The 22,109-nt window shown below is 38.5% G+C and overlaps 1 protein-coding gene across 1 annotated transcript in view; it reads right to left on the bottom strand.

Annotated features, from left to right (window-relative positions):
• The window catches only part of FBXL13 (F-box and leucine-rich repeat protein 13), a 203,763-nt gene extending 181,886 nt beyond the window's left edge, over positions 1-21,877 (bottom strand). Inside the window, exons 1-5 of the mRNA XM_010848085.1 lie at positions 21,802-21,877; positions 10,788-10,855; positions 9,824-9,978; positions 8,398-8,507; positions 6,257-6,421 (exon numbers count right to left, since the gene is read on the bottom strand). Coding sequence (XP_010846387.1) covers positions 6,257-6,421; positions 8,398-8,507; positions 9,824-9,978; positions 10,788-10,855; positions 21,802-21,870 — 567 coding nt within the window. The 5' untranslated portion in view covers positions 21,871-21,877. The remainder of the gene's footprint in view (positions 1-6,256; positions 6,422-8,397; positions 8,508-9,823; positions 9,979-10,787; positions 10,856-21,801) is intronic.
• Positions 21,878-22,109: the final 232 nt, after the last annotated feature.

The raw sequence follows: 22,109 nt of genomic DNA, 5'->3' as shown, positions 1-22,109 counted from the left end.
TAAAGGAGGTTCTTCATGCTGAAGAAAAATGGTTTCAGATGAAAACTCATATCTAAACTAAAAGAAAAAACACCACAATCAACCAATCTGTGGAAAAATAGAAAATACTTTTTTTCTGTAGCTTTAATTTCTTTAAAAGATCCCTTCCACTACCCTTTCACTTTCTTCTTTCAACGCAGTTCAGTCCTTAAGCCGTTAGATTGGTCCAAGTGAAGGAAGCATCTGTGCCAAGGTGAGGGGCCCAGGGGGCCTCTGTTGGCCCAAAGCAAGGCATCAGAACTTGGGGAGTATCCACCCAGTGGAGAAGCCTTCCTTGCACAAGGTTTTGGAGACCAAGACAGGTAAGGAGGGTGTCCCCAAGGAGGAATGATCCACAGCCATCAGAGCCTCAGTGGAAAAAGGAAGAGAAATGAGGAAGCATGGCTCACTGTGGGATGCTGGAGCCCAAGAAGAGGACATCTGCTCAGCACAGACTGGGATAAGCAGAACGAGAAGGGCACTAGTCCCTGTGGAAGAACAGTGTAGGATATTGGAGTCTGCAGGGAATGAGGAGGAAGTCCCTAGGGAGGGACAGCCATTGTGGGATATAAGAACCTGAACAAGACAAGGAGGGTGAATTAAGGAAGTAAAAGTCTGTGTAAGATCCCTGGAGCAAGGGGCATGTGGAGAGCAGCTATGTTGGGGGAGAAGGTTGACATGTGGTGGCAGGGCCTATTTAGTATAAGGCAGGCATCCCCAAAGAGGGGCAGCCTGTGCACAGAGATTCAGAACCTGAGTAGGGTAAGGGGCCATCTACATAGGAAGGTACTCAGTGCAGAGCGTGTTAGCCCAAACAAAATTAGGAAGGCAACTGACAGGGGAAAGGGCAACTGGCATAGAATATCATAGTCCAAGCATATGAGAAGGGCCTCTGAGTGGCAAGGGATGTCAGAGCCTGAGCAGGATGAGGTATCCACAAAGAGGGGACAGTGGCAGCCACATGTGTGACTGCTTACACACAGGGGAGTGATCGGATAAGTAAATACATGAGGAATAATGAGAGTTGGAATTCTCACTGTTGGAGAAGGACATTGCAGATATAGAAAAGGAGAAGACTAGAATGAGTCCTGTGGTGATAAACTGAACTGGAAGTATTCACATGCAGTGTAGGTTTTAAGTACATAGAGATATGTATATATGGAGGAAATGTGTATGTGTGTGTACCTACTTACGCAATCTCTAGTTCTACCAAGAGTGCATGGGAGAAGCAACACTCCAATGGCAATGAACACAGGTAGTGTTCAAATCTTCATTTCTACGTACAATTCTCCATTCAAAAGGATTCAAAGAGTTCTAGATAAATGACCTATCCAGGATGGAGCAGGTAACATACAAGTGGAGACTGGAACATCATGTTGTGCTATAAAGTAGGGAAGTGCTCAAAGGATGATAGTTACATGCCAACAGGACACAGAAGGCAAACTGTTGTCGTTGTTCAGTCACTAAGTCGTGTCTGAGTCTTTGCAGCACATGGACTGCAGCACACCAAGCTACTCTGTCCTTCACTATCTCCTTGAGTTTGCTCAAGCTCATGTCCATGATGAGTCGGTGGTACAATCCAAACCACTTCATCCTCTGTCGTCCCCTTCTCTTCCTGCCTTCAATCTTTCTAAGCATCAGGGTTTTTTTTCAATGAATCAGCTCTTCGCATCACATGGTCAGAGTATTGGAGCTTCACCTTCAGCATCAGTCCTTTCAATGAATTTTCAGGGTTGATTTCCTTTAGGATTAACTGGTTCGATCTCCTTGCTGTCCAAGGGACTCTCAAGAGTCTTTTCTAGTGCCACAGTTTGAAAGCATCAATTCTTCAGTGCTCAGTCTTCTTTATGGTCCAACTCTCACAACCATACATGACTATTGGAAAAACCATAGCTTTGGACCTTTGTTGACAAAAAGATGTCTCTGCTTTCTTAATACACTGTCTATGTGTGTTATAGCTTTTCTTCCAAGGAGCAAGCATCTTTTAATTTCATGACTGCAGTCACCATTCACAGTGATTTTGGAGCCCAAGAAAATAAAATTTACCACTGTTTCCATTTTATCCCCATCTATTTGCCATTAAAGGATGGGATTGGATGCCATGATCTTAGTTTTTTGAATGTTGAGTTTTAAGCCATCTTTTTCACTCTTCTCTTTGACCATCATCAAGAGACTATTTGTTCCTCTTCTGCCATTAGGGTAGTGTCATCTGCATATCTGAGGTTGTTGATTTTTCTCCATGCAATCTTGATTCCAGCTTGTGAGTTATCCACCCTGGCATTTTCCATGACGTACTCTGCATATATACAGCCTTGACATACTCCTTTCCCAATTTTGAACCAGTCTGTTGTTCCATGTCCAGTTCTAACTGTTGCTTCTTGACCTACGTACAGGTTTCTCAGGAAACAAGTAACATGGTCTGGTATTCCCATCTCTTTAAGAATTTTCCACAGTTTGTTGTGATCCACCCGGTCAAAGCCTTTAGCATAGTCAATGAAGCAGAAGTAGATGTTTTTCGAAATTCCCTTGCTTCTTCTGTGATCCAGCAGATGTTGGCAATTTGATCTCTGGTTCCTCTGCCTTTTCTAAATCCAGCTTGTACCCCCTGGAAGTTCTGTTTATGTACTGTTGAAGCCTAGCTTGAAGGATTTTGAGCATTACCTTGCTAGCATGTGAAATGAGCACAGTTGAATGAGAGTTTGAACATTCTTGGGCTTCCCTTGTGGCTCAGCTGTAAAGAATCTGCCTGCAATGCAGGCGACCTGGGTTCAATCCTTGGGTTGCGAAGATCCCCTGGAGAAGGTAAAGGCTACTCAATCCAGTATTCTGGCATGGAGAATTCCATGGACTGTATAGTCCATGGGGTCACAAAGAGTTGGACACAGCTGAGCAACTTTCACTTTCACTTTGAACATTCTTTGGCATTGCCTGTCTTTGGGATTGCAATGAAAACTGATCTTCAGCTGAGCAACTTTCACTTTCACTTTGAACATTCTTTGGCATTGCCTGTCTTTGGGATTGCAATGAAAACTGATATTTTCCAGACCATTGCTACGTTTTCCAAATTTGCTGGCATACTGACTGCAGCACTTTAACAGATTCATCTATTAGGGTTTGAAATAGCTCAGCTGGAATCGCATCACCTCCACTAGCTTTGTGCCTAGTAGTGCTTCCTAACGCCCACTTGACTTCACACTCCAGGATAACCACCATCGTGGTTAGCCAGGTCATTAAGATTTTTTTTTGTACAGTTCTGTGTATTTTTGCCACCTCTTCTTAATCTCTTCTGCTTCTGTTAGATTATTGCTGTTTCTGTCCTATATTGTGCACATATTTGCATGAAAAGCTACCTTGGCATCTCTAATTTTCTTGAAGAGATCTTTAGCCTTTCCATTCTATTGTTTTCCTCTATTTTTTTGCACTGTTCACTTCAGAAGGCTTTCTTATCTCTCCTTGCTATTTCTTTGGAACTCTGCATTTAGTTGGGTATATCTTTGCCTTTAGCTTCTTTTCTTTTCTCAGCTATTTGCAAGGCCTTCTCAGACAACCATTTTGCCTTCTTGCATTTCTTTTTCTCTGGGATCGTTTTGGTCACCACCTCCTGTTCAATGTTATGAACCTCCGTCCACAGTTCTTCAGGCACTCTATCAGATCTAATCTCTTGAATTTATTTGTTACTTCTACTATATAAGCATAAAGGATTTGATTTAGGTCATACCTGAATGGCCTAGTGATTTTCCCTAGTGATTCTTTGCAGTAAGGAGCTCAGGATCTGAGCCAAAGTCAGCTCCTGGTCTTATTTTTGCTTCTCCATCTTTGGCTGCATATAATCAATCTGATTTTGGTACCAACTATCTGGTGATATCATGCTGTGCTATAAAGTAGGGAAGTGCTCAGAGGGTGATAGTTACATGTCAAAGGGACATAGAAGGCAACTTGAAAGGAGTCCTACTTCTGAATCTGGAAGAATTTGAGCACCAAAATAAATAGTGATAGTAACAGATTATATCTCATTGAATAAAAGAGAAAACCATGAGTCATACAGATATAAATAAACTGAAAGTTTGATAAAGAACAGGAATGTTTATATAATTGTAAAGTACCTCCCCACAAAATTCATATCCATTTCAAAGAGGGCAGTTGAATAGCAGAGAAGCAGACACCACCTTAAACAAGCAATCACCTGCAAAATCACCAATCCTGGGCAAATCCAAATTCTGTACCATGTAGTGAGAAGAGCACAGCCTAATGTCTGTGGTATTTCTAATAAAAATTCAGAACCTGAATCTATTCTGGAGAAAACAGAACAAGTTAAAATAAGAGATCTTCTACAATAAAACTGGCCTCATCTTCATGTCAAGGGAATGAAAATTAAAGAAAGGCAGACTCAAGGAGACGAACGGCCATGGTAGTCAGCTGTTCTTGTTTGATTCTGGATTGCATTCTTTTGCATTATTGGGACAACTGGGGATACTCAAATTAGATCCAAGGATTTTGATGGCTGACTTTAAGAGGATGCCCTTGTTTATAGTGAAAACTCCAGGAATATTTAGGGGTGATAGGTTATCATGACCTTACTCTCAAATTGTTCAGAAAAAAAAGTATATTGTATTGCACTTGCAACCTTCCTGTTTGAGATTGTTAAACATTAAAAATACACATTGGATAAAATATAATTGACTGTTTAAAGGAAAAATAAACTCTAGGGTTTATAAATACATAAAAATAAAGTACATGGAAATAATAGCATGAAGCACAGGAAGGGGAAGATGAAAGCATACTCTTGCTAGGTTCTTATATGTAAAGTGATAAAAAATATTTTAAGGCATAATCTGAAATGAATTGAAAATTCAGGTGCTTACAGTGTAAATAAACATTAGCAGTCAACATATAGGAGTTCAAAGAAAAACCAGCTACATAATTGTAGGAAGGAGTTTGATATGGCTTAGAAAAATAGCTAAGAATGACATATTAATATGACACAAAAAGAAATAATCAGGGCAATAGTAACAGATTTTGCTACATAAAGCTTTAAATTTTCTCTGGTCAGACTCCATGGGCAAAACCGAAAGCAAGCATTAAGTGTAGGCATTGAGGGCTTCCCTGGTGGCTCAGATGGTAAAGCATCTGTCTGCAGTACGGGAGACCTGGGTTCGACCCCTGGATTGGGAAGATCCCTTGGAGGAGGGCATGGCACTCCACTATTCTTGCTTGGAGAATCCCCATGGACAGAGGTGCCTGGCAGGCTGCAGTCCACAGGGGCCACAAACAGTCTGATCCGACTGAGTGACCAAGCACAGCACATTAAGTGTAGGGGAAAAAATTTCAAATATGTTCCAGACAAAAGGTGAAAACTACCAGTATATAAAGGGTTTTCTTAGAAACTGTAAGAAAATTATAGGAATTCCAATTTGAACACAAAGAAGATGTGAACAGGCAATTTATAAAGAAGAAACAGTGGACAAAAATGTCCTCATTCTGACTCTGTGCTATACATAAAGTGCGAGATGAAATATAAATACAGGTATACATCTTGTTACCCAAAATAACTTGAGCTCAGCTCTACATTTAGAAAGATGGGTTTAGTACATGGGATTTTATAATGTAAATCTGCCATCAACCAGAATAAGGTGATATTTTACAACTCTTCCATTTATCAAGTAGTCCCACAAAATAGGGATTACATATTTATCAAAACAGGACAGAATATAACCAGTAGTTGGAATTATGGTTTATATTTCAGAGATCAATTCAATGACTTATAAGATATAGATACCTGATTCTTGTTTTTATGAACTCACAATCTAAGGAAGAAAGACAAGAAGCATAAATATGTTTAACTAACTGAAAGTTGCATTATGACAAGCCCCATTTACATTCCAGAGTATAGGTGTAACATTTGAAGTTAAAGGATTAGGGATTAGAGATTAAAAGGTATGCAGTGAAGTATCTAAAATCTGTTGTACCTTAAATGACAACATGTTCTTGAATGAGGAAGGAAAGAAAGACATTTTTTTCATTCTTATTTACTATTTCTTTAATTTCTCCATTTTTGATTATTATAACAATTTACAACCATCCAAATGGATGACTTCCAAAAACTGAGATAGCCCAAAGGCAGTTGTAAAAAATGTTTTTTCTTCAAAATATGGTTTCCATCGTTCATACAAGGTTCATAAAACCACTCTCTAAGAAAACATTATCAAAACAACTAGTTAAGACATGAATTCATACGAACCTGTAATATTGCTCTTTTGGGTAACTGTGAAATGTCAAATTCAGGAATCCCACCTACAAGAAAGCCTTCAGACACAAATTGTTCAGGAAAAAAGTATTCTTCTTTAGAACTTGTTTTGAATTTTAACTTGGAGAATTTTTGTAATTGAAGTTCATGCTTTAGCATCTGCCATGAAAATAATTTACAGATTCCATGGAATTGTTGTAAGGACTAAATGAGATGATACATATAAAGCACAATGCTTGATACAATGATAGCACCAATTAAACATTATCATCATTGTCATTATATAAATTATCATTGTCCAGAGCATATGTAATAGTCTCTGAACCACCAAAGCATTATAGATCATTTCCACTAGCTGTCATACAATACTGGCATAGGCAGTCACCTTGAAGATGTGGTCCAGCCTTCTCTTGTAGAAATGAGAAAGCTGAAACCCACAGAGTCAAGGTTCTGGTAATGACAGGACTGATACTTGGTGCACGGAAGGGTAAGGGTTACCCTGGAGCTATAAGAGGCGAGTCAGGGGACTTCTTTGGTCCAATGGTTAGGACTCCACCCTGTCACTATCAAGAGCCCGGGTTTAAGGTCCCTGGTTGAGGAACCTAAGATGCTAGAAACCATGTGGCATGGCCAAAAATGAAAAAAAAAAAAATAATATATATATATATATATGTTTTTCTTTAAAAAATGTCAGAAGGAAAGAATTTGGAGAATTGCCTAATGTATCATTAGAGTAAATCCCCATTTTTACTTTCAATACATTCATTAAAAGCACATAATCAAGGAAAAAACCCTAAAGGGTAAATAAATGTTGTACCCACACACACACACAATTTTGCTGTAATATGTGTACATATTAGAGCCTAAGGAAGAGTGCACAACGGAGACTAGCACGTAGCTCTCTCCTCCCAGCAGACACCTGCCATCCTCACTCCACCCTAGTGAATGCAGTAGTACTGTTAGGCCAAGAAATCACATAGCTAAAGTAAAACATTTTCTTTAAATACTCAATTAACTATTTAATACATATCTACTCTAGTATTCTTGCCTGGGAAATCCCATGGATGGAGGAGCCTGGTAGACTACAGTCCATAGGTAGGGTCACAGAGAGTCGGACACGACTGAGCGACTTCACTTTCACCACTTTCACTTATATTAAGGATAATATTTCTATGTCATATATAATATACACTGTCATACATATTTATTTATATATATATCAATTACTACAAAACATCATGTTTAGTATATGGGGATGGTTAGAGAACAGTGCTGCCTTCTCTCAGGGACATTCAGTTTAAGGGGACATAAAACAGCAGCCTGGTCACGCTGGCCACCTTTTCACCAGGAACCGTAAAACGGGGTTTAATTTCTTCCTATTTTTCTCTTTCCTATTTATCCCAACTTTATATTTCAGACTATTAGTAAAACATTACATACTAAATAATGTAACTACAAAAAATTCCAGCATGTTTCTGTATCTGTTCCTAGCAGTTACTGTGAATATTCTAAAAAAACATTAAATGATAATTTACTATACTGATAGCTAAAGCAAACTAGAGATGTTTTTATTATATAAGTTTGGAGGAGTTTGCTTGGATCCTCTGTTTTGACTGCTTTAATTTCTCATAGGTGTCCCAGTTAAGAATGGTTCAAGTGTAGAAATTCAGTAGTTTTAAAGATAATTTAGTATTAAGATTTTAATTTACTAAATTGGATGTTCAAAAGAGTAGACAGAAGTGTAATCTTATCTAGAAAAGAATAAATTTAGTCTTTATTATTTATTTCTATTATAATCATATCAAACCATTTTTCTTCCACTTTAAACATTTATTTCCACTTAAACACTTGCTGAAACAAAATTCTTAGTGTCTTTATCAATAAATTTAAGTGAAATGTTAAAAAGATTTTTCCTTGATGTTGAACTTCAAATGAAAGAGCAAAATTCATTAGGAAATATTTTGGGTAAGTGAGGAGGCATTTAGATGATTAAATTAAAAGAACAAGGACCCCATTAAAAGTATATAATATTCAAATCTTTAGTGTTTTCCACACACAGTATTATTATCTGAGACAACATCAATGTAACAGCAAAGTTCAGTTTCTAAAAAAAATAAGTTTACAATATGCCATACCAGCTCATCTTCTCTCTTTTTAAACTTATGTCTTGCTCTATCCCTCCATTTATTTAGGGTAACTATCATCTTGTAGCAGTGGAACATCTTTTGTATCCGCAGTAGTGCATCTGAAGAAAATGCATTAGATTACTGTATATAATTACACGGTATTATAATTAATATTCTATCAGGTTTATAATATGAAACAATGCTGCATCTCATAGTTTTTATTTTAATTGCATTTGAAATTGATTACTATTGACAGCAATATATAGTACTGCTGAGACTTCATTAACTTGTAAACATCACCTTAGCTCTTATAAATTAAGATATTGTAGACGTAACAAAATGTCAAGTTATATAGCATTTCCTTTTTAACAAATCTGTTCTTTATAAAACCAGAACTTCCAGATTTATCCATAGAAGTAGAGTCATGAGATAGTACTTTTAAATACCCTGTGATTAAATAGATTGCTATATATATGTATATATATATATATATTTACATGTTTAAGCAGGGGTCCAAAGCTCAAACACAGGGGCCAGGCCAGGGAGGAGGATGATTAAGGCAGGCCTCGGGGACACCATTCTTAACTATCGCTAATTGCTTCCTCTCAGAAATAGAGACCCACTACCTAGCTTAATCGGTAAAGAATCTGCCTGCAATGTAGGAGACCCGGGTTTGATTCCTGGGTTGGGAAGATGCCCTGGAGAAGGAAATGGCAATCCACTCCAATATTCTTGCCTGGAAAATCCCATGGACAGAGGAGCCTGGCGGGCTACAGTCCATGGGGTCTCACAAGTCGGACACGACTTAGCGACTAAACCACCACCACCACCCTAATGTTAAAATCACCAGAGTCCACTCTGAGGTACCAACAGGAGCCAATCAAGAGGAAAGGATTTACTGATTTGCAGCAGCCATAAACAGATCAATATGTAGTTAGCTGGATGAAATCTCTACTCCTGCTCTGAAGAGCACATACATGCACTGTCCACTCATTACAACTATCGAGGGTTTAAGTAAAAGAAAATTATTTTTCTCTAAGTTTTCTCAGAAATTCATTAAATAAAATATAAAGAATAAAGAGCTGTTTATAAAAAAACAGTCAATTTTGATATCTATCTGTCCATCTACCTATCTATCCCAACTCTCTATTTTGTAAAAAAAGTTAATAGTAGCTCCCTATTTATATTGAAACTTGTATATATATCACACAAATAGATATAGAATTTTATTTAAAATATGCCTGCTTTCTTTTACACTAAAACTCTTTGAGACAAATCTCATTAAATACTTTAAATTCGTGACTTTACATTTCATGACAGTTTTCTAGACATAAAAATAATAAATTCTCTAGTACAAGTTATGTTTAACTGTTAAGTTTGTTGAAACTTTGGATCCATGAAAAGAAAAACCAATTGTTACTATATAAGGATTTACCTCTAAGTTGTTCTTTTCTATTTTTCACATAAGAGTGCCAGTGATGTAATACATGTTTTTTAAGTCTGAAATTGGCGTATACTATTGCTGCTTCCATTTTTTCAGCCAGAAGTTCATCTTCATTTGTAGGAGGTATTGCTATCTCTCTCCATGTGCTATAAGCAGAAAACACAGGAATATGATATTTTGAAGTTACAGTAATACATTAGTAAATAAACAGAAAGAGAAGAAGTAATATACTGGGCCTCCTTTACCTCCTCAAAAATCACAGCTTCAAAGAAGCTGTTAAATTATTTGCATTGTTTTATTTACAATCAGTCCTTGCAGTTTCTTTAAGCTTGCATTTCCCTTGTCTACATTTGTAAAGCCCCCAAAGCTCTGAAATTGAAACTTTTTTTTTTCTCCCATAACCTATTTAGAGGCAAAGCTAGACCTGACCTAAACTAATTTTGCATCAAAACTTCTCAGAATCTGACACATCACGGTTCATAGTATTTCTTCATTCCACTTAGCAAGAATATACAAATACATTTTATTGTAGAAATACTAATGTGTTCAGATATGTTTGGTTCCAATGTGCCATCCCAGACACAACTGAAGATGTTATATAATACACAGTGTGTGCAGAGATTTTCTTTCTAAAAAAATTTTAAGAAAGGGAATCTAGATTTCCGAATATGTCTGTCTCCAGGGATTTCAGATAAGGGGATTATAGACCCGTACTTTCAGTTTTGAAGTTCTATTTAAAAAAAGACAAAGTGGTACCTTGAAGAAACAAAGACTATCTTGTAACTAAGTCAAAGCTGAATAAATATAAAAGAAATATATAATATAAAATGGTGAAAACAAAATTAAATAGATAAAATCAGTACAAGTGGCCGAAAGTGAGTTGTTCTTCATATGGAGAATCTCTAGAGTAAGAACACAAAGAGGAGGGAATAATATATAAAACTCATGTTCTTACTGAAAGTGGGTCTTCAGTAAACGCCCCGTATAAAAAGTACATGCTCTTATCATTAATTCTGGAGTCATCTAAAATGAAGGAAGACATGAAATAACAAGCATTAGAAATAAATGAAATGCAAAGGCTACCTCTGGAAGATATAGAAGAGAATGAGAGCAGTGATTGCATCTGGGAAGTAGAGTTAGGCCTAGGGAGATAGGAACAGACTTCTGGAAGAAGTATAGACCATTTATATATTTTGGAATTTTATTGTGCGTGCCTAACTACTTTTTTAAGTTGAAATCACAGCTTAAAATTTCATTATATTGCACTTACTTTAAAGCATTTTAAGGTAAACACTCTGGCATTATTATATTGACAGGAGTATAGAGTTGCTGGACCAGGGTTGGCTAGTCACTATTAAGTTGAATGGTTTTGCCTTCTCAAGAGTAGAAAATGAGGGAGGGATAAATTGGGGGACTGAGATCGACATATACACACTACTATATGTAAAATAGGTGACTGATAAGGACCGACTGTACAGCACGGAACTCTACTTAATACTCTGTAATGGCCTATGTGGGGAAGAGTTTAAAAAGGAGTGGATATGTGCGTATGTGTAACTGATGCACTTGGCTGTACACCTGAAACTACCACAACATTGTAAATCAATTATACGCCAATCAAATCTTTAAAATATAAATAAAATGGGGGATGAAACCAAAGTCAAAAAAAAAGGTAGAAAGTGAGATTCTCTGTTTTAAAATATATATAGGAATGCCTCATTTAACAAGCAGGAATAGGAAAACTATGTAAGTTGAAAGTCTAAACTGTGGAATACACTGAAAGAGATGCAGGCATCACTTCCAGTTACTCACAATGACACACATTAATGTGGGAATAGCTCACCAAGGATTGCTGACATTGTTTGTGCCTTCTCTGTGTTCTTAACTATTTATTATAGGTACATGGCTACTGTTAAGTGTGAATGATGGTTTTCTCTTGTTCTTGCCACCTGTTTACCATTTGTTGTTGTCTACTCACTAAGTCATGGCCAAATCTTTGCAACCGCATGGACAGCAGCATGCCAGGCTTCCCTATCCTTCCCTATCTCCTGGAATTTGCTGAGATTCATGTCTGCTGAGTCAGTGATGCTATATAACCATCTCATCTTCTGCTGCCCCCTTCTCCTGTTGCCTTCAATCTTTCCCAGTATCAGGGTCTTTTCCAGTGAGTTGGCTCTTTGCATCAGGTGACCAAAGTTTTGGAGCTTCAGCATCAGTCCTTCCAATAAATATTCAGGGTTGATTTCCTTTAGGATTGACTAGTTTGATCTCTTTGCAGTCCAAGGGACTATTATGGTCATATCTATTGAGTGTAGAGATAAGTTTTGTTCAAATATATACCAACTTCCCAGAATTCAGACAGAATTCAGTAGGTAATGGCACCCCACTCTAGTACTCTTGCCTGGAAAAATCCCATGGATGGAGGAGCCTGGTAGGCTGCAGTCCATGGAGTTGCGAAGAGTTGGACTTGACTGAGCGACTTCAATTTCACTTTTCACTTTCATGCTTTGGAGAAGGAAATGGCAACCCACTCCAGTGTTCTTGCCTGGAGAATCCCAGGGACGGGGGGAGCCTGGTGGGCTGCTGTCTACGGGGTCGCACAGAGTCGGATACAACTGAAGTGACTTAGCAGTAGCGGCAGAATTCAGAATTCTACTTTTCCAAGTCAAGGATTTTTCTCCTTTGCTCATTGCTGTAAATGCTTTGATAAGTTAACAGATACGGCATGCACATGTTGATCATGAAGTCAATTTTAGGCATATAAGAAAGGCCTGTGTGCCCCCTGTTATTCTGCCTCATGTTCAACGACATTTGAAAATTCTTGCTTTTAATGGGGATTACAAGTAAACTGTGGTGAGGGGAGAATATAAGTTATTGAAGTCTTTCTTTACTAAATTCTGATCTTCATGGGGGAAAGGAATCCAGGGGAGTAAAATCAGAGTATTGGGGTTGGCGGAGGGGGAGCTGCATGACATCTGTCTCAGCCCCATGGATTGTGGGTCTGAGCATTATGGAGGAAGAGACTACAGCAAAATCCAAAAGTTGCTCTTATGAGGTGTACAACACAAAATAAGGAAAGGCATTTCCCCCACTTCTGTACACACACACGGCACAGTGCCATCAAATTTCACGTGACTTTAAATTTTGTAAGTTGGGAATCATGTGATAGAAAAGTATTACCTACCAAAATCTTACATTATGCCAGGTTTTGAAATAATGCAGACTCTCAAAATAAAGTTTTATCAAGAAGCACTTTATTTCAAAACTGGTGGGAAAATGAATGGAAGGTTTTAAGTTCTTGCTACACCATGGTACTATTTGGGCATGTAAATAAATGTGGCCTTAGTCTTGAAGTACAGGTTTGACTTACTAGACATCTTCAGAAAAGTTATAAAAGTTATCTCTTTTGAACAGTGTGACCATCAGTTATGGTTTGGCTAGAGCAAGGAATCCAGTGAAAGGAGTGCTATTTTGGCATCAGAAGGATTTGTGGTTAAAGGAGCCTGAAGCTCCACCTCAAGTTGGACATCAGAGCTCTTAGGAAGTCAAGAATAGCAGCGCTATGACTCCACCTTTAGATGGTTTCACAGGTTTGGGACAGAAACAATCTTGGAATTCTTGAATTTACACAGAACAGCTTTGGGATTCCCAGGAGCAACTGATTGGAATTTTAAGGAAAAACCAACCTCTGTGTTACCCAGATAGGGCCTGGAAGCAGTGAAATTTGGGATATCAATACTGTTAGCAATGAGATGTTGAGCTTCCCTGGTGGCTCAGTAATGCAGACATGGGTTTTATCCCTGGGTCGGGAAGATCCCCTGGAGAAGGAAATAGCAACCCACTTCAGCATTCTTGCCTGGTAAATCCCATAGACAGAGGAGCCTGGTGGGCTACAGTCCATGCACCTGCATAAAGAGTCAGACGTGACTTAATGACTAAACAACAACATCAAGTCAGCACTCTTACTGGTATCCCAGGTTGCTGACAGCTGGGGAAATTTTTAATTAATTAATTTTATGGGGAAATTTTGAAATAAATGAAAGGATAATGAAATGCCATTACAAATCATTAATCCTAGTTTACAAACATACCAAATTCATGGCTGTTTAATGTCAGTAGTGATTGGTCCCATTAATTTTAAACTTTGTAAGACACTTACTTTATTTTTGTGTGTGCTCAGTAGCTTCAGTTGTATCTAACTCTTTGTGACCCCATGCACTGTAGCCTGCCAGGCTCCTCTGTCCATGGGACTCTCCAGGCAAGAATACTGGAGTGGGTTGCCTGCCCTCCTCCAGGAGATCTTCCCAAACCAGGGATCGAACCCCTGTCTCTTATGTCTCCTGCACTGACAGGCAGGTTCTTTACCACTAGCAGCACACTAGGCTTCCCTATCCTTCACTATCTCGCAGAGTTTGCTCAAATTCATGTCCATTGAATCAGTGATGCTATCCCATCATCTTCCCCTCTTTTCATTTTTCTTTCAATCTTTCCCAGCATCAGGGTCTTTTCCAGTGAGTCAGTTCATCACCCCAGATGGCCAAAGTATTGGAGCTTCAGCGTCAGCATCAATCCTTCCAATGAATACTCAGAGTTGATTTCCTTTAGGAATGACTGGTTTGATCTCCTTGCAGTCCAGGACTCTTAAAGAGTCTTCTCCAGCACCACAGTTTGAAAGCATCAGTTCTTCATTGCTCAGCTTTCTTTATGGTCCAACTCTCACATCGGTATGACTACTGGAAAAACTACAGCTTTGACTATATGGACTCTTCTCTTTCAGCCTTATCAAGAGGTTCTTTAGTTCTCTTCACTTTCTGTCATTAGAGTGGTATCATCTGCATATCTGGGTTGTTGATATTTCTCCCTGCAATCTTGATTCCAGGTTGGGATTCATCCAGCCTGGCATTTCACATGATTGAATGTTTATGTTCTCCAGAATTCATATGCTGAAACCTAATCCCCAATGTAATGAATCGTATTTAGAGGTGGGGCTTTTTGGAGATGATTAGGTCATAAGGGTGGAGCTCTCATGAATAAGAAGTGTGTCTTTAGAGAAGAGACCCCAGAGAGTTCAGTCTCCCCTTCTGCCATGTAAGATTATAACAAGAAGATGGCAGTATATCAACCAGGAAGCTGGCTTTCAAGACAACGAATCTACCAGCACCTTGATCTTGGACTTCCCAGCCTCCAGAACTATTAGAAATAAATTTCTCTTGTTTATAACCACCCTATCTATGATATTTTCATTATAGCATCCTGAACAGACTAAGACAGGGTAGAGTGAATTAATTTAAATCCCTCCCAGTTCTAAAATATTTATTTTTCATAGGCTATAAAAGTTATTAGTCAAAACAATAATAGTAAAAAAGAAACCATGCCTTTAATGAAGAAGTGAGCAGGGTCTAACATAGGTATCATGGCATGACATAAAATGTTAGACTTCTCACGATGAGTAGTTTTATTTTTTGACCTCAATATTATTGAAAAACTGTTTAATGCTCAAGTGGCTTTTGTACATGGAGGGAAACAGTGACTACTCTTTGTATTTTAGAGCTATGTTTAATAAACATATTTAATTCAGTACCACTTGGAAAAGTCCATTTTTGTTAAACATGTAAATATCTATTGCAAATTTTATTAGGTAAACTCCTTGAATGGCATCACCGACTCGATGGGCATAGGTTTGGGTAGACTCTGGGAGTTGGTGATGGACAGGGAGGCCTGGCGTACTGCGGTTCATGGGATCGCAAAGAGTGGGGACATGACTGAGCAACTGAACTGAACTGAACTGAAACTCCTTGAAACAATTTAAATGAAATTAAAACCTTACAAAGATGTTCTTTAGAACTCTCAAATGCATACATAGCAGAAAAACATACATTATGCCATATCATTAGCTACAATTACTTAACTTTACACTTAAACTTATCCTAAAGTAAACAGTATGAATCTAGTTGCATATCTTCATTTGTTGTTGTTCAGTTGCTAAGTCATGTCCAACTCTTTGCAACCCCACGGACTGCAGCATGCCTGGCTTCCCTGTCCTTCACCATCTCTCTGAGTTTGCTCAAAGTCATGTCCATTGAGTCGGTGATGCCATCCAACCATCTCATCCTCTGTCGCCCCCTTCTCTTGCCCTCAATCTTTCCCAGCATCAGGGTCTTTTACAGTGAGGCGGTTGTTCGCATCAGGTGCCCAAAGTATTGGACCTTCAGCACCAGTACTTCCAATGAATATTCAGGTTGATTTCTTTTAGGATTGACTGGTTTGATCTCCCTGTAGTCCAAAGGACTCTCAAGAGTCTTCTCCAGCACCACAGTTTGAAAGAATCAATTCTTTGGCACTCAGCCTTCTTTATGATCCAACTCTCACATCCATACATGACTACTGAAAAAACCATAGCTTTGAGTATGAGGACCTTTGTTGGCAAAGTGATGTCTCTGCTTTTTAATACACTGTCTAGGTTTGTCATAGCTATTCTTCCAAGGAGCAAGCGTCTTTTAATTTTGTGGCTGCAGTCACTGTCTGCATTGATTTGGGAGCCCAAGAAAATGAAATGTGACACAGTTTCCATATTTTCCTTATCTATTTACCATGAAGTGATAGGACCGGATGCCATGATCTTTGTTTTTTGAATGTTGAGTTTTAAGCCAGCTTTTTCACTCTCCTCTTTCACCTTTATCAACAGGCTCTTTAGTTCCTCTTCACTTTCTGCCATTAAAGGGATATCATCTCCATATCTTCATATGCATATTGGCATACCTTCATTATTTCTATACTTTTAAAATTTTTGTTCCTTCCAGATTACAGTGACACTTGTCTTCATGCCTGCTCAGGAAATAGTAATCCACCCACTCTCACAAGAGAACAAATACTTTTGTAAACCAGCAAGATTATAGGATATGGTTATCTTGTTTGGGGAACAAGGTCTATCTGCTTCTCCCAAAGTATTAAAACCCGAAATTTCCTTTTCATAGTTAAGCTTTGTTTGTTGTATCAGTAAGATTTTTTTAAATCCATATCTTTCATTTAAAGTTTGGTAACAAAGTGCTCTCCCTGCCAGCAAGAATAGAAGGCGACATGCAGTCTGATACTTCGGTGTAAGAAGTAAAAGGGAAGGGGGACACAGTGTATTTGCTCACATTCTTTTCAAAAATAACAGTGGGGAGACACACTAAAAGCTACTAAAATTGGTTACCTAGAGAAAGGGATGGAATAGAGTAGATACAGAGGCTGGAAAGGAAACAGTACTTCCTTGAATACTCATTTTATTGCTTTGATTTTGCCATCATGTGATGTTAGAAATAATTGAAAAAACATAATTATAGCAAAGAAAGAAAAGATGACCATCAACACAAACAATTATTATTTTAAATAACAGAAAAATATTATTTTAATGAAAATACCAGGTAGGATATACACATCTTCAAAGCAAAAAGAACTGAGTAATTTTCTTAAACTGCTTTCCATAGTTCTATGGTTAGTGGTCTTCTTGTATAGTTATTTCAAAACCATTATATAGGTATTGTAGGATGACACTAATAACCAATTAGTTAATGTCTGTAAGAATCAAGATTCATTAAAAGTGGGTCAAGCAGACCATGGGCGCCTCCGGATACAATGCGCTGGACAGAACCCAACGTCCACTCTGCAGTATTCTTGTTACCAGAGAACAAAAGGAAAAACAAACCTGAATATCACGTTTGTAGATCTACCTTCAGACTTGCAGGAAATACAAGAAACAAAGCAAATGAAAGGAATTAGAGGAAACAAGAATGTGGGACCTTTTACATGACAGATGATCTGTTTTCTTCAATAAATTAGTGGCATGGGGAAAAAAGAAGAAAGAACTATTGCTGATTACTAGAGATATTAGATATTAGTATGGAACAACCAAGTATAGTATGTGAACCCTGTATGGATACCAACTTAACAGAGCCATATGTAAAAAGGCATTTTTGAGGCAATTTGGAAAACCCAAATATGGAGTAAACATGGAGTCTATATATATATCTGAATGTAGTCAGTCCTAGACGATATTCAGGAGTTATTGCTCATTTCATTACGTTTCATAGGCATTTGCACTGTGCTGTGTTCTCTGTCAGGTGGCGCAGTGGTAAAGAATCTGCTTCCAATGCGGGAGATGTGGATTCTGTCCCCGGGTAGAGAAGATCCCCTTGAGCTGTTGTTGTTGCTGTTCAGTTGCTCAGTGGTGTCGCATCCCCTGGAGTAGGAAATGGCAACCCACTCTGGTATTCTTGCCTGTGAAATCCCAAGGACAGAAGAGCGTGGTGGGCTCCAGTCCACTGGGCTGGACATGACTGAGTGACTGAGTACAATATTCTCTAAAAATGCCGTTTCTTGTTAAAGATGCACAGTGAAGTATTTACCAGTAAAAGTAATACAACTCCTGAGATTTACTTTCTAATACTCCCAACCAAAGGTGGAGAGGAGAATAATTAAGAAAATTGGCAAAATATTCATTATTGTTTAAGCTGAATAAGGGGAATTATTATATACTCTCACTTTTGAGTTATGTGTAAGTTTTTTCTATAATAAAAATGTTTTAATGCTATAAATGCCTTTTCTTCTTGTAATTAGTAGGCCCATCTAGAGATTTCATTTCCTAAGAAATGAGAATCAAGTCTGTGAAGTTATTTTTCCTTCTTAACAATAGACAATTCTTTCATCTTGGAACACACAGTTAGACTGTCTATCTACTGTTATGAGAACAATTTCTCTGTCTTTTTATAATTGTTTGGCTTATGGTTTCTTGTATTCATTCTTCTCTTGGCAAAGAATAACAAACAAATGCTTATTATTAAAATGGGCATGTAAACAGGCTGTCCTTGCTGGGCAGGACTGCGTAGTGTGAAGCCATGATGACTGCACCATAAAAAAATGCTGAAACCATGCAAAGCACTCTTAACTATCAATGAGGAAAATTGCGATTGTTTGTGATCTATAAAACATTTTTATCAAAACATTAAAATCTCTCTGACTAGCAGTTATAACTATAGGAAAGAAAAATAAAGGGGGAACACAACTAATGTTTATTTGGTGTACTATAATTTAAAATGCCTTGGGATTGTTTGGTTGTTAAGTTGTGGCTGACTCTTTTGTGACCTCATGGACTGTAGCCTGCCAGGCTTCTCTGGCCATGGAATTTTCAGGCAAGAATACTGGAGTGGGTTGCCATTTCCTTCTCCAGGGGATCTTCCCAACCCAGGGATCCTGTATGTATCTTTTGCATTACAGGCAGATTCTTTACCACTGAGCCACCAGGGAAGCAATCATTGCATATGGTGACTACAGCCATGAAATTAAAAGATGCTTGCTCCTTGGAAAGAAACCTACAACAAACCTAGACAATGTGTTAAAAAGCAGAGACATCATTTTACCAACAAAGGTCTGTGTAGTCAAAGCTCTTTTTTTTTTTCCAGTAGTCACGTATGGATGTGCAAGTTGGACCATAAAGAAGGCTGAGTGCCAAAGAATTGATGTTTGTGAATTGTGGAACTGGAGAAGACTCTTGAGAGTCCCTTGGGCTGCAAGGAGATCAAACCAGTCATTCCTAAAGGAAATCAATATTTCCTTTATTTCCTGAATATTCATTGGAAGGACTGATGCTGAAACTGAAGCTCCAATACTTTGGCCACCTGGTGTGAAGAGTCAATTCATTGGAAAAGACCCTGATGCTGGGAAAGATTGAAGGCAAAAGGAGAAGAGGGTGTGGAGGATGAGATAGTTAGATAGTATCACCAACTCAAGGGACATAAATCTGAGCAAACTCCAGGAGATAGTGAAGTACAAGGGAGCCTGGTATGCTACAGTCCATGGGGCTGCAATGAGTCAGACACGACTTAGCGACTGAACAACAACACAGATTTACAGTTTGCAAAGTTATATCTAGTTTCTGTTTTTTTCTGACTTATGAAGTGGGCATTATTTCTATGCCTTGCTGAATTTTCATATCCCATTCTAAATCTGGATCCGCACCAGTATTTTGTACTTTTAATGTCATGAAATATCTCTGAAAATTTATTTTCAAGTGAAACTTAAGATTTGAAGTAGCTACAGTGTCTCTTAGAATTCTGTGCAAACTTTTAAAGATTCTCTATAGGGTTATAGCTAGACATGGGACACAATCTGATTGTGTTTTATGAGGTCAGTTTCAAAATATTGCCAATGTTTACCCTTCTAGATCAGTGGTTTATAATAATTTTAGTATCTTACAGCAGTGGTTTTTCAAGCTTTTTTTCATGCGACATTATTCTCAATTCAGGACTATTCTAGAGGATAAGGGGTGAAGAGGAGAGGGCCAAGAATGCCATCCCCTGGATCTTCCCTTTCCAGCTCCTGAGGTTGCCCCAAAACACCTCCAAGAACACACTTTGCAGATGTCTGTACTCTATCGTGGATCAAAATTCTGTGCTTGATAAAGTCATTGAGACTCACATATGATGCAGATCATCTATGATCAAACAAATGGGTTCTTCCCAGTGTACTGGTGCCTCAGAATCATCCCAGGCTTGACAGAAATTCTCATCTATTTCTATCTCTCTGTTGCAGACACTGGTTAGGATCCAATGTTACTCTCTACCCATCCTTCTTCTTGTTTTTTAAACAAGTTTTTAAATTTATTTGTTTTCCCTGGTGGCTCAGTGGTAAAGAATACACCCGCAGTGTAGGAGATGCAAGAGACACAGGTTCGATCCCTGGGTGGGGAAGATCTTCTAGAAAAGGGAATGGCAACCCACTCCAGCATTCTTGCCTGGAGAATTCTATGGACAGAGGAGCCTGGCAGGCCACAGTCCATGATGCAAAGAGTCGGACATGACTGAGCGACTAACACTTTATTTCTGGCTGTGCTGGGTCTTTGTTGCTGCTTGGGCTTTTCTCTAGTTGCAGCGAGCAGGGGCTACTCTGCATTGCACAGGCTTCTTACTGCAGTGGCTTCTTTTGTTGCGGAGCACAGGCTCGAGGGCACTGAGCTTCAACAGTTGCAGCATTCGGGCTCGATAGTTGTGGTTCCCCAGCTCTAGTGCACAGGCTCAGTAGTTGTGGCCGATGGGCTGAGTCGCTGAGGCATGCGGGATCTTCCTGGATCAGGGATTAAACTTGAGTCTCTTGCGTTGGTGGGTGGATTCTTTACCACAGAGCCAACAGGGAAGCCCCTCCACCCATCCTTCTAAATGACTCTTCGGTTCATTCCTGGCTCTCAGCACTCACTGTGACCATGACTTTGATTGCACTTTTCAATGCCTGGCTTCACCAGCAACTAGCCCTGCCTACCCTAACCGAGACACTGGTAAGGGATCTAGAGATATCACACGTCTAATTCATGTTGCTGTTTCTCTCCCCACATGCCTTTTGTTATTTTACCTTCTCTCAGTTACACAATCTTTGTTCTAAAAGTCTCCATATCCTGCAGTACTTCCTTGCCCTCTTTACAGGATCAAAACCAACTGTTGGAGCTGGTTGTTCCTCTCATTAAGTTGGTCTGGCTTTTAAGTTAGGTTCTTATTAATGTTTCAGCCATATCTTTGTAGCATAGTTCCTGGACAGACAGCAAAGAAAATGGAGGATGGAATACAGAGGAAGTAGATTAGAATGGAAAGAAACTGTCCTCCTTTAAAGCTTTCCATAATGCTATTTTTTCTTTTTTTACCATTGTAAAGATGCAAGAGAGGGGCAGAAGGAAAAAGGGGGAAATTTAATGGAAAGATTTTATCAGAAAGATGAATAATAACTGCCTCTCCAAATGCTTCTTGGAAGTTTGGGGAGGTTACCATAAGTGTTGCTTTGTGTGTGTGTTTGTATATATGTATGAAATGTTGCTTCACTTTCCTGAGTTCCTCAATTTCAAAAACAATTTGACCTCATACCTCTCATGAAATCTAAAATCTATTTGAGAGCTTCCATCCAAACTTAAGATGTATAGTGTAGAATGTTTGGTTAATAATACTTACCAGCTGATCATCCAGTCCAAAAAGTTGTTCCAGGTAAGTTTCAGACAGTCTCCGAATTTTTGGTTTCATTAATGGATCAATGCACATATCCCTTTAAAAAATCATAAGATGTAGTCAAAAAATCATTTCATAGCTGTTAGTTCCATTATTAAATCTGTGATTTTAAACGGTGGAGGGGAAGGGAAGGAAAAACACTTCCCCTTGGGATAAACATGTCAGAATCTCCTGGAGAACTTTTTCAAATTACTCCCCCTCACAATTCTGCTGAGCTCCCCAAATAGGCATGCCTCCATCCTCATCCTCAAGTT

The sequence above is a fragment of the Bison bison genome, unplaced genomic scaffold (genome assembly GCF_000754665.1).
Source record: "Bison bison bison isolate TAMUID 2011002044 unplaced genomic scaffold, Bison_UMD1.0 scf7180017864260, whole genome shotgun sequence".
Lineage (NCBI taxonomy): Eukaryota > Metazoa > Chordata > Mammalia > Artiodactyla > Bovidae > Bison > Bison bison.
Note: the sequence above shows the minus strand (reverse complement) of the source record. Positions and strands in the feature narration are given on the sequence as shown.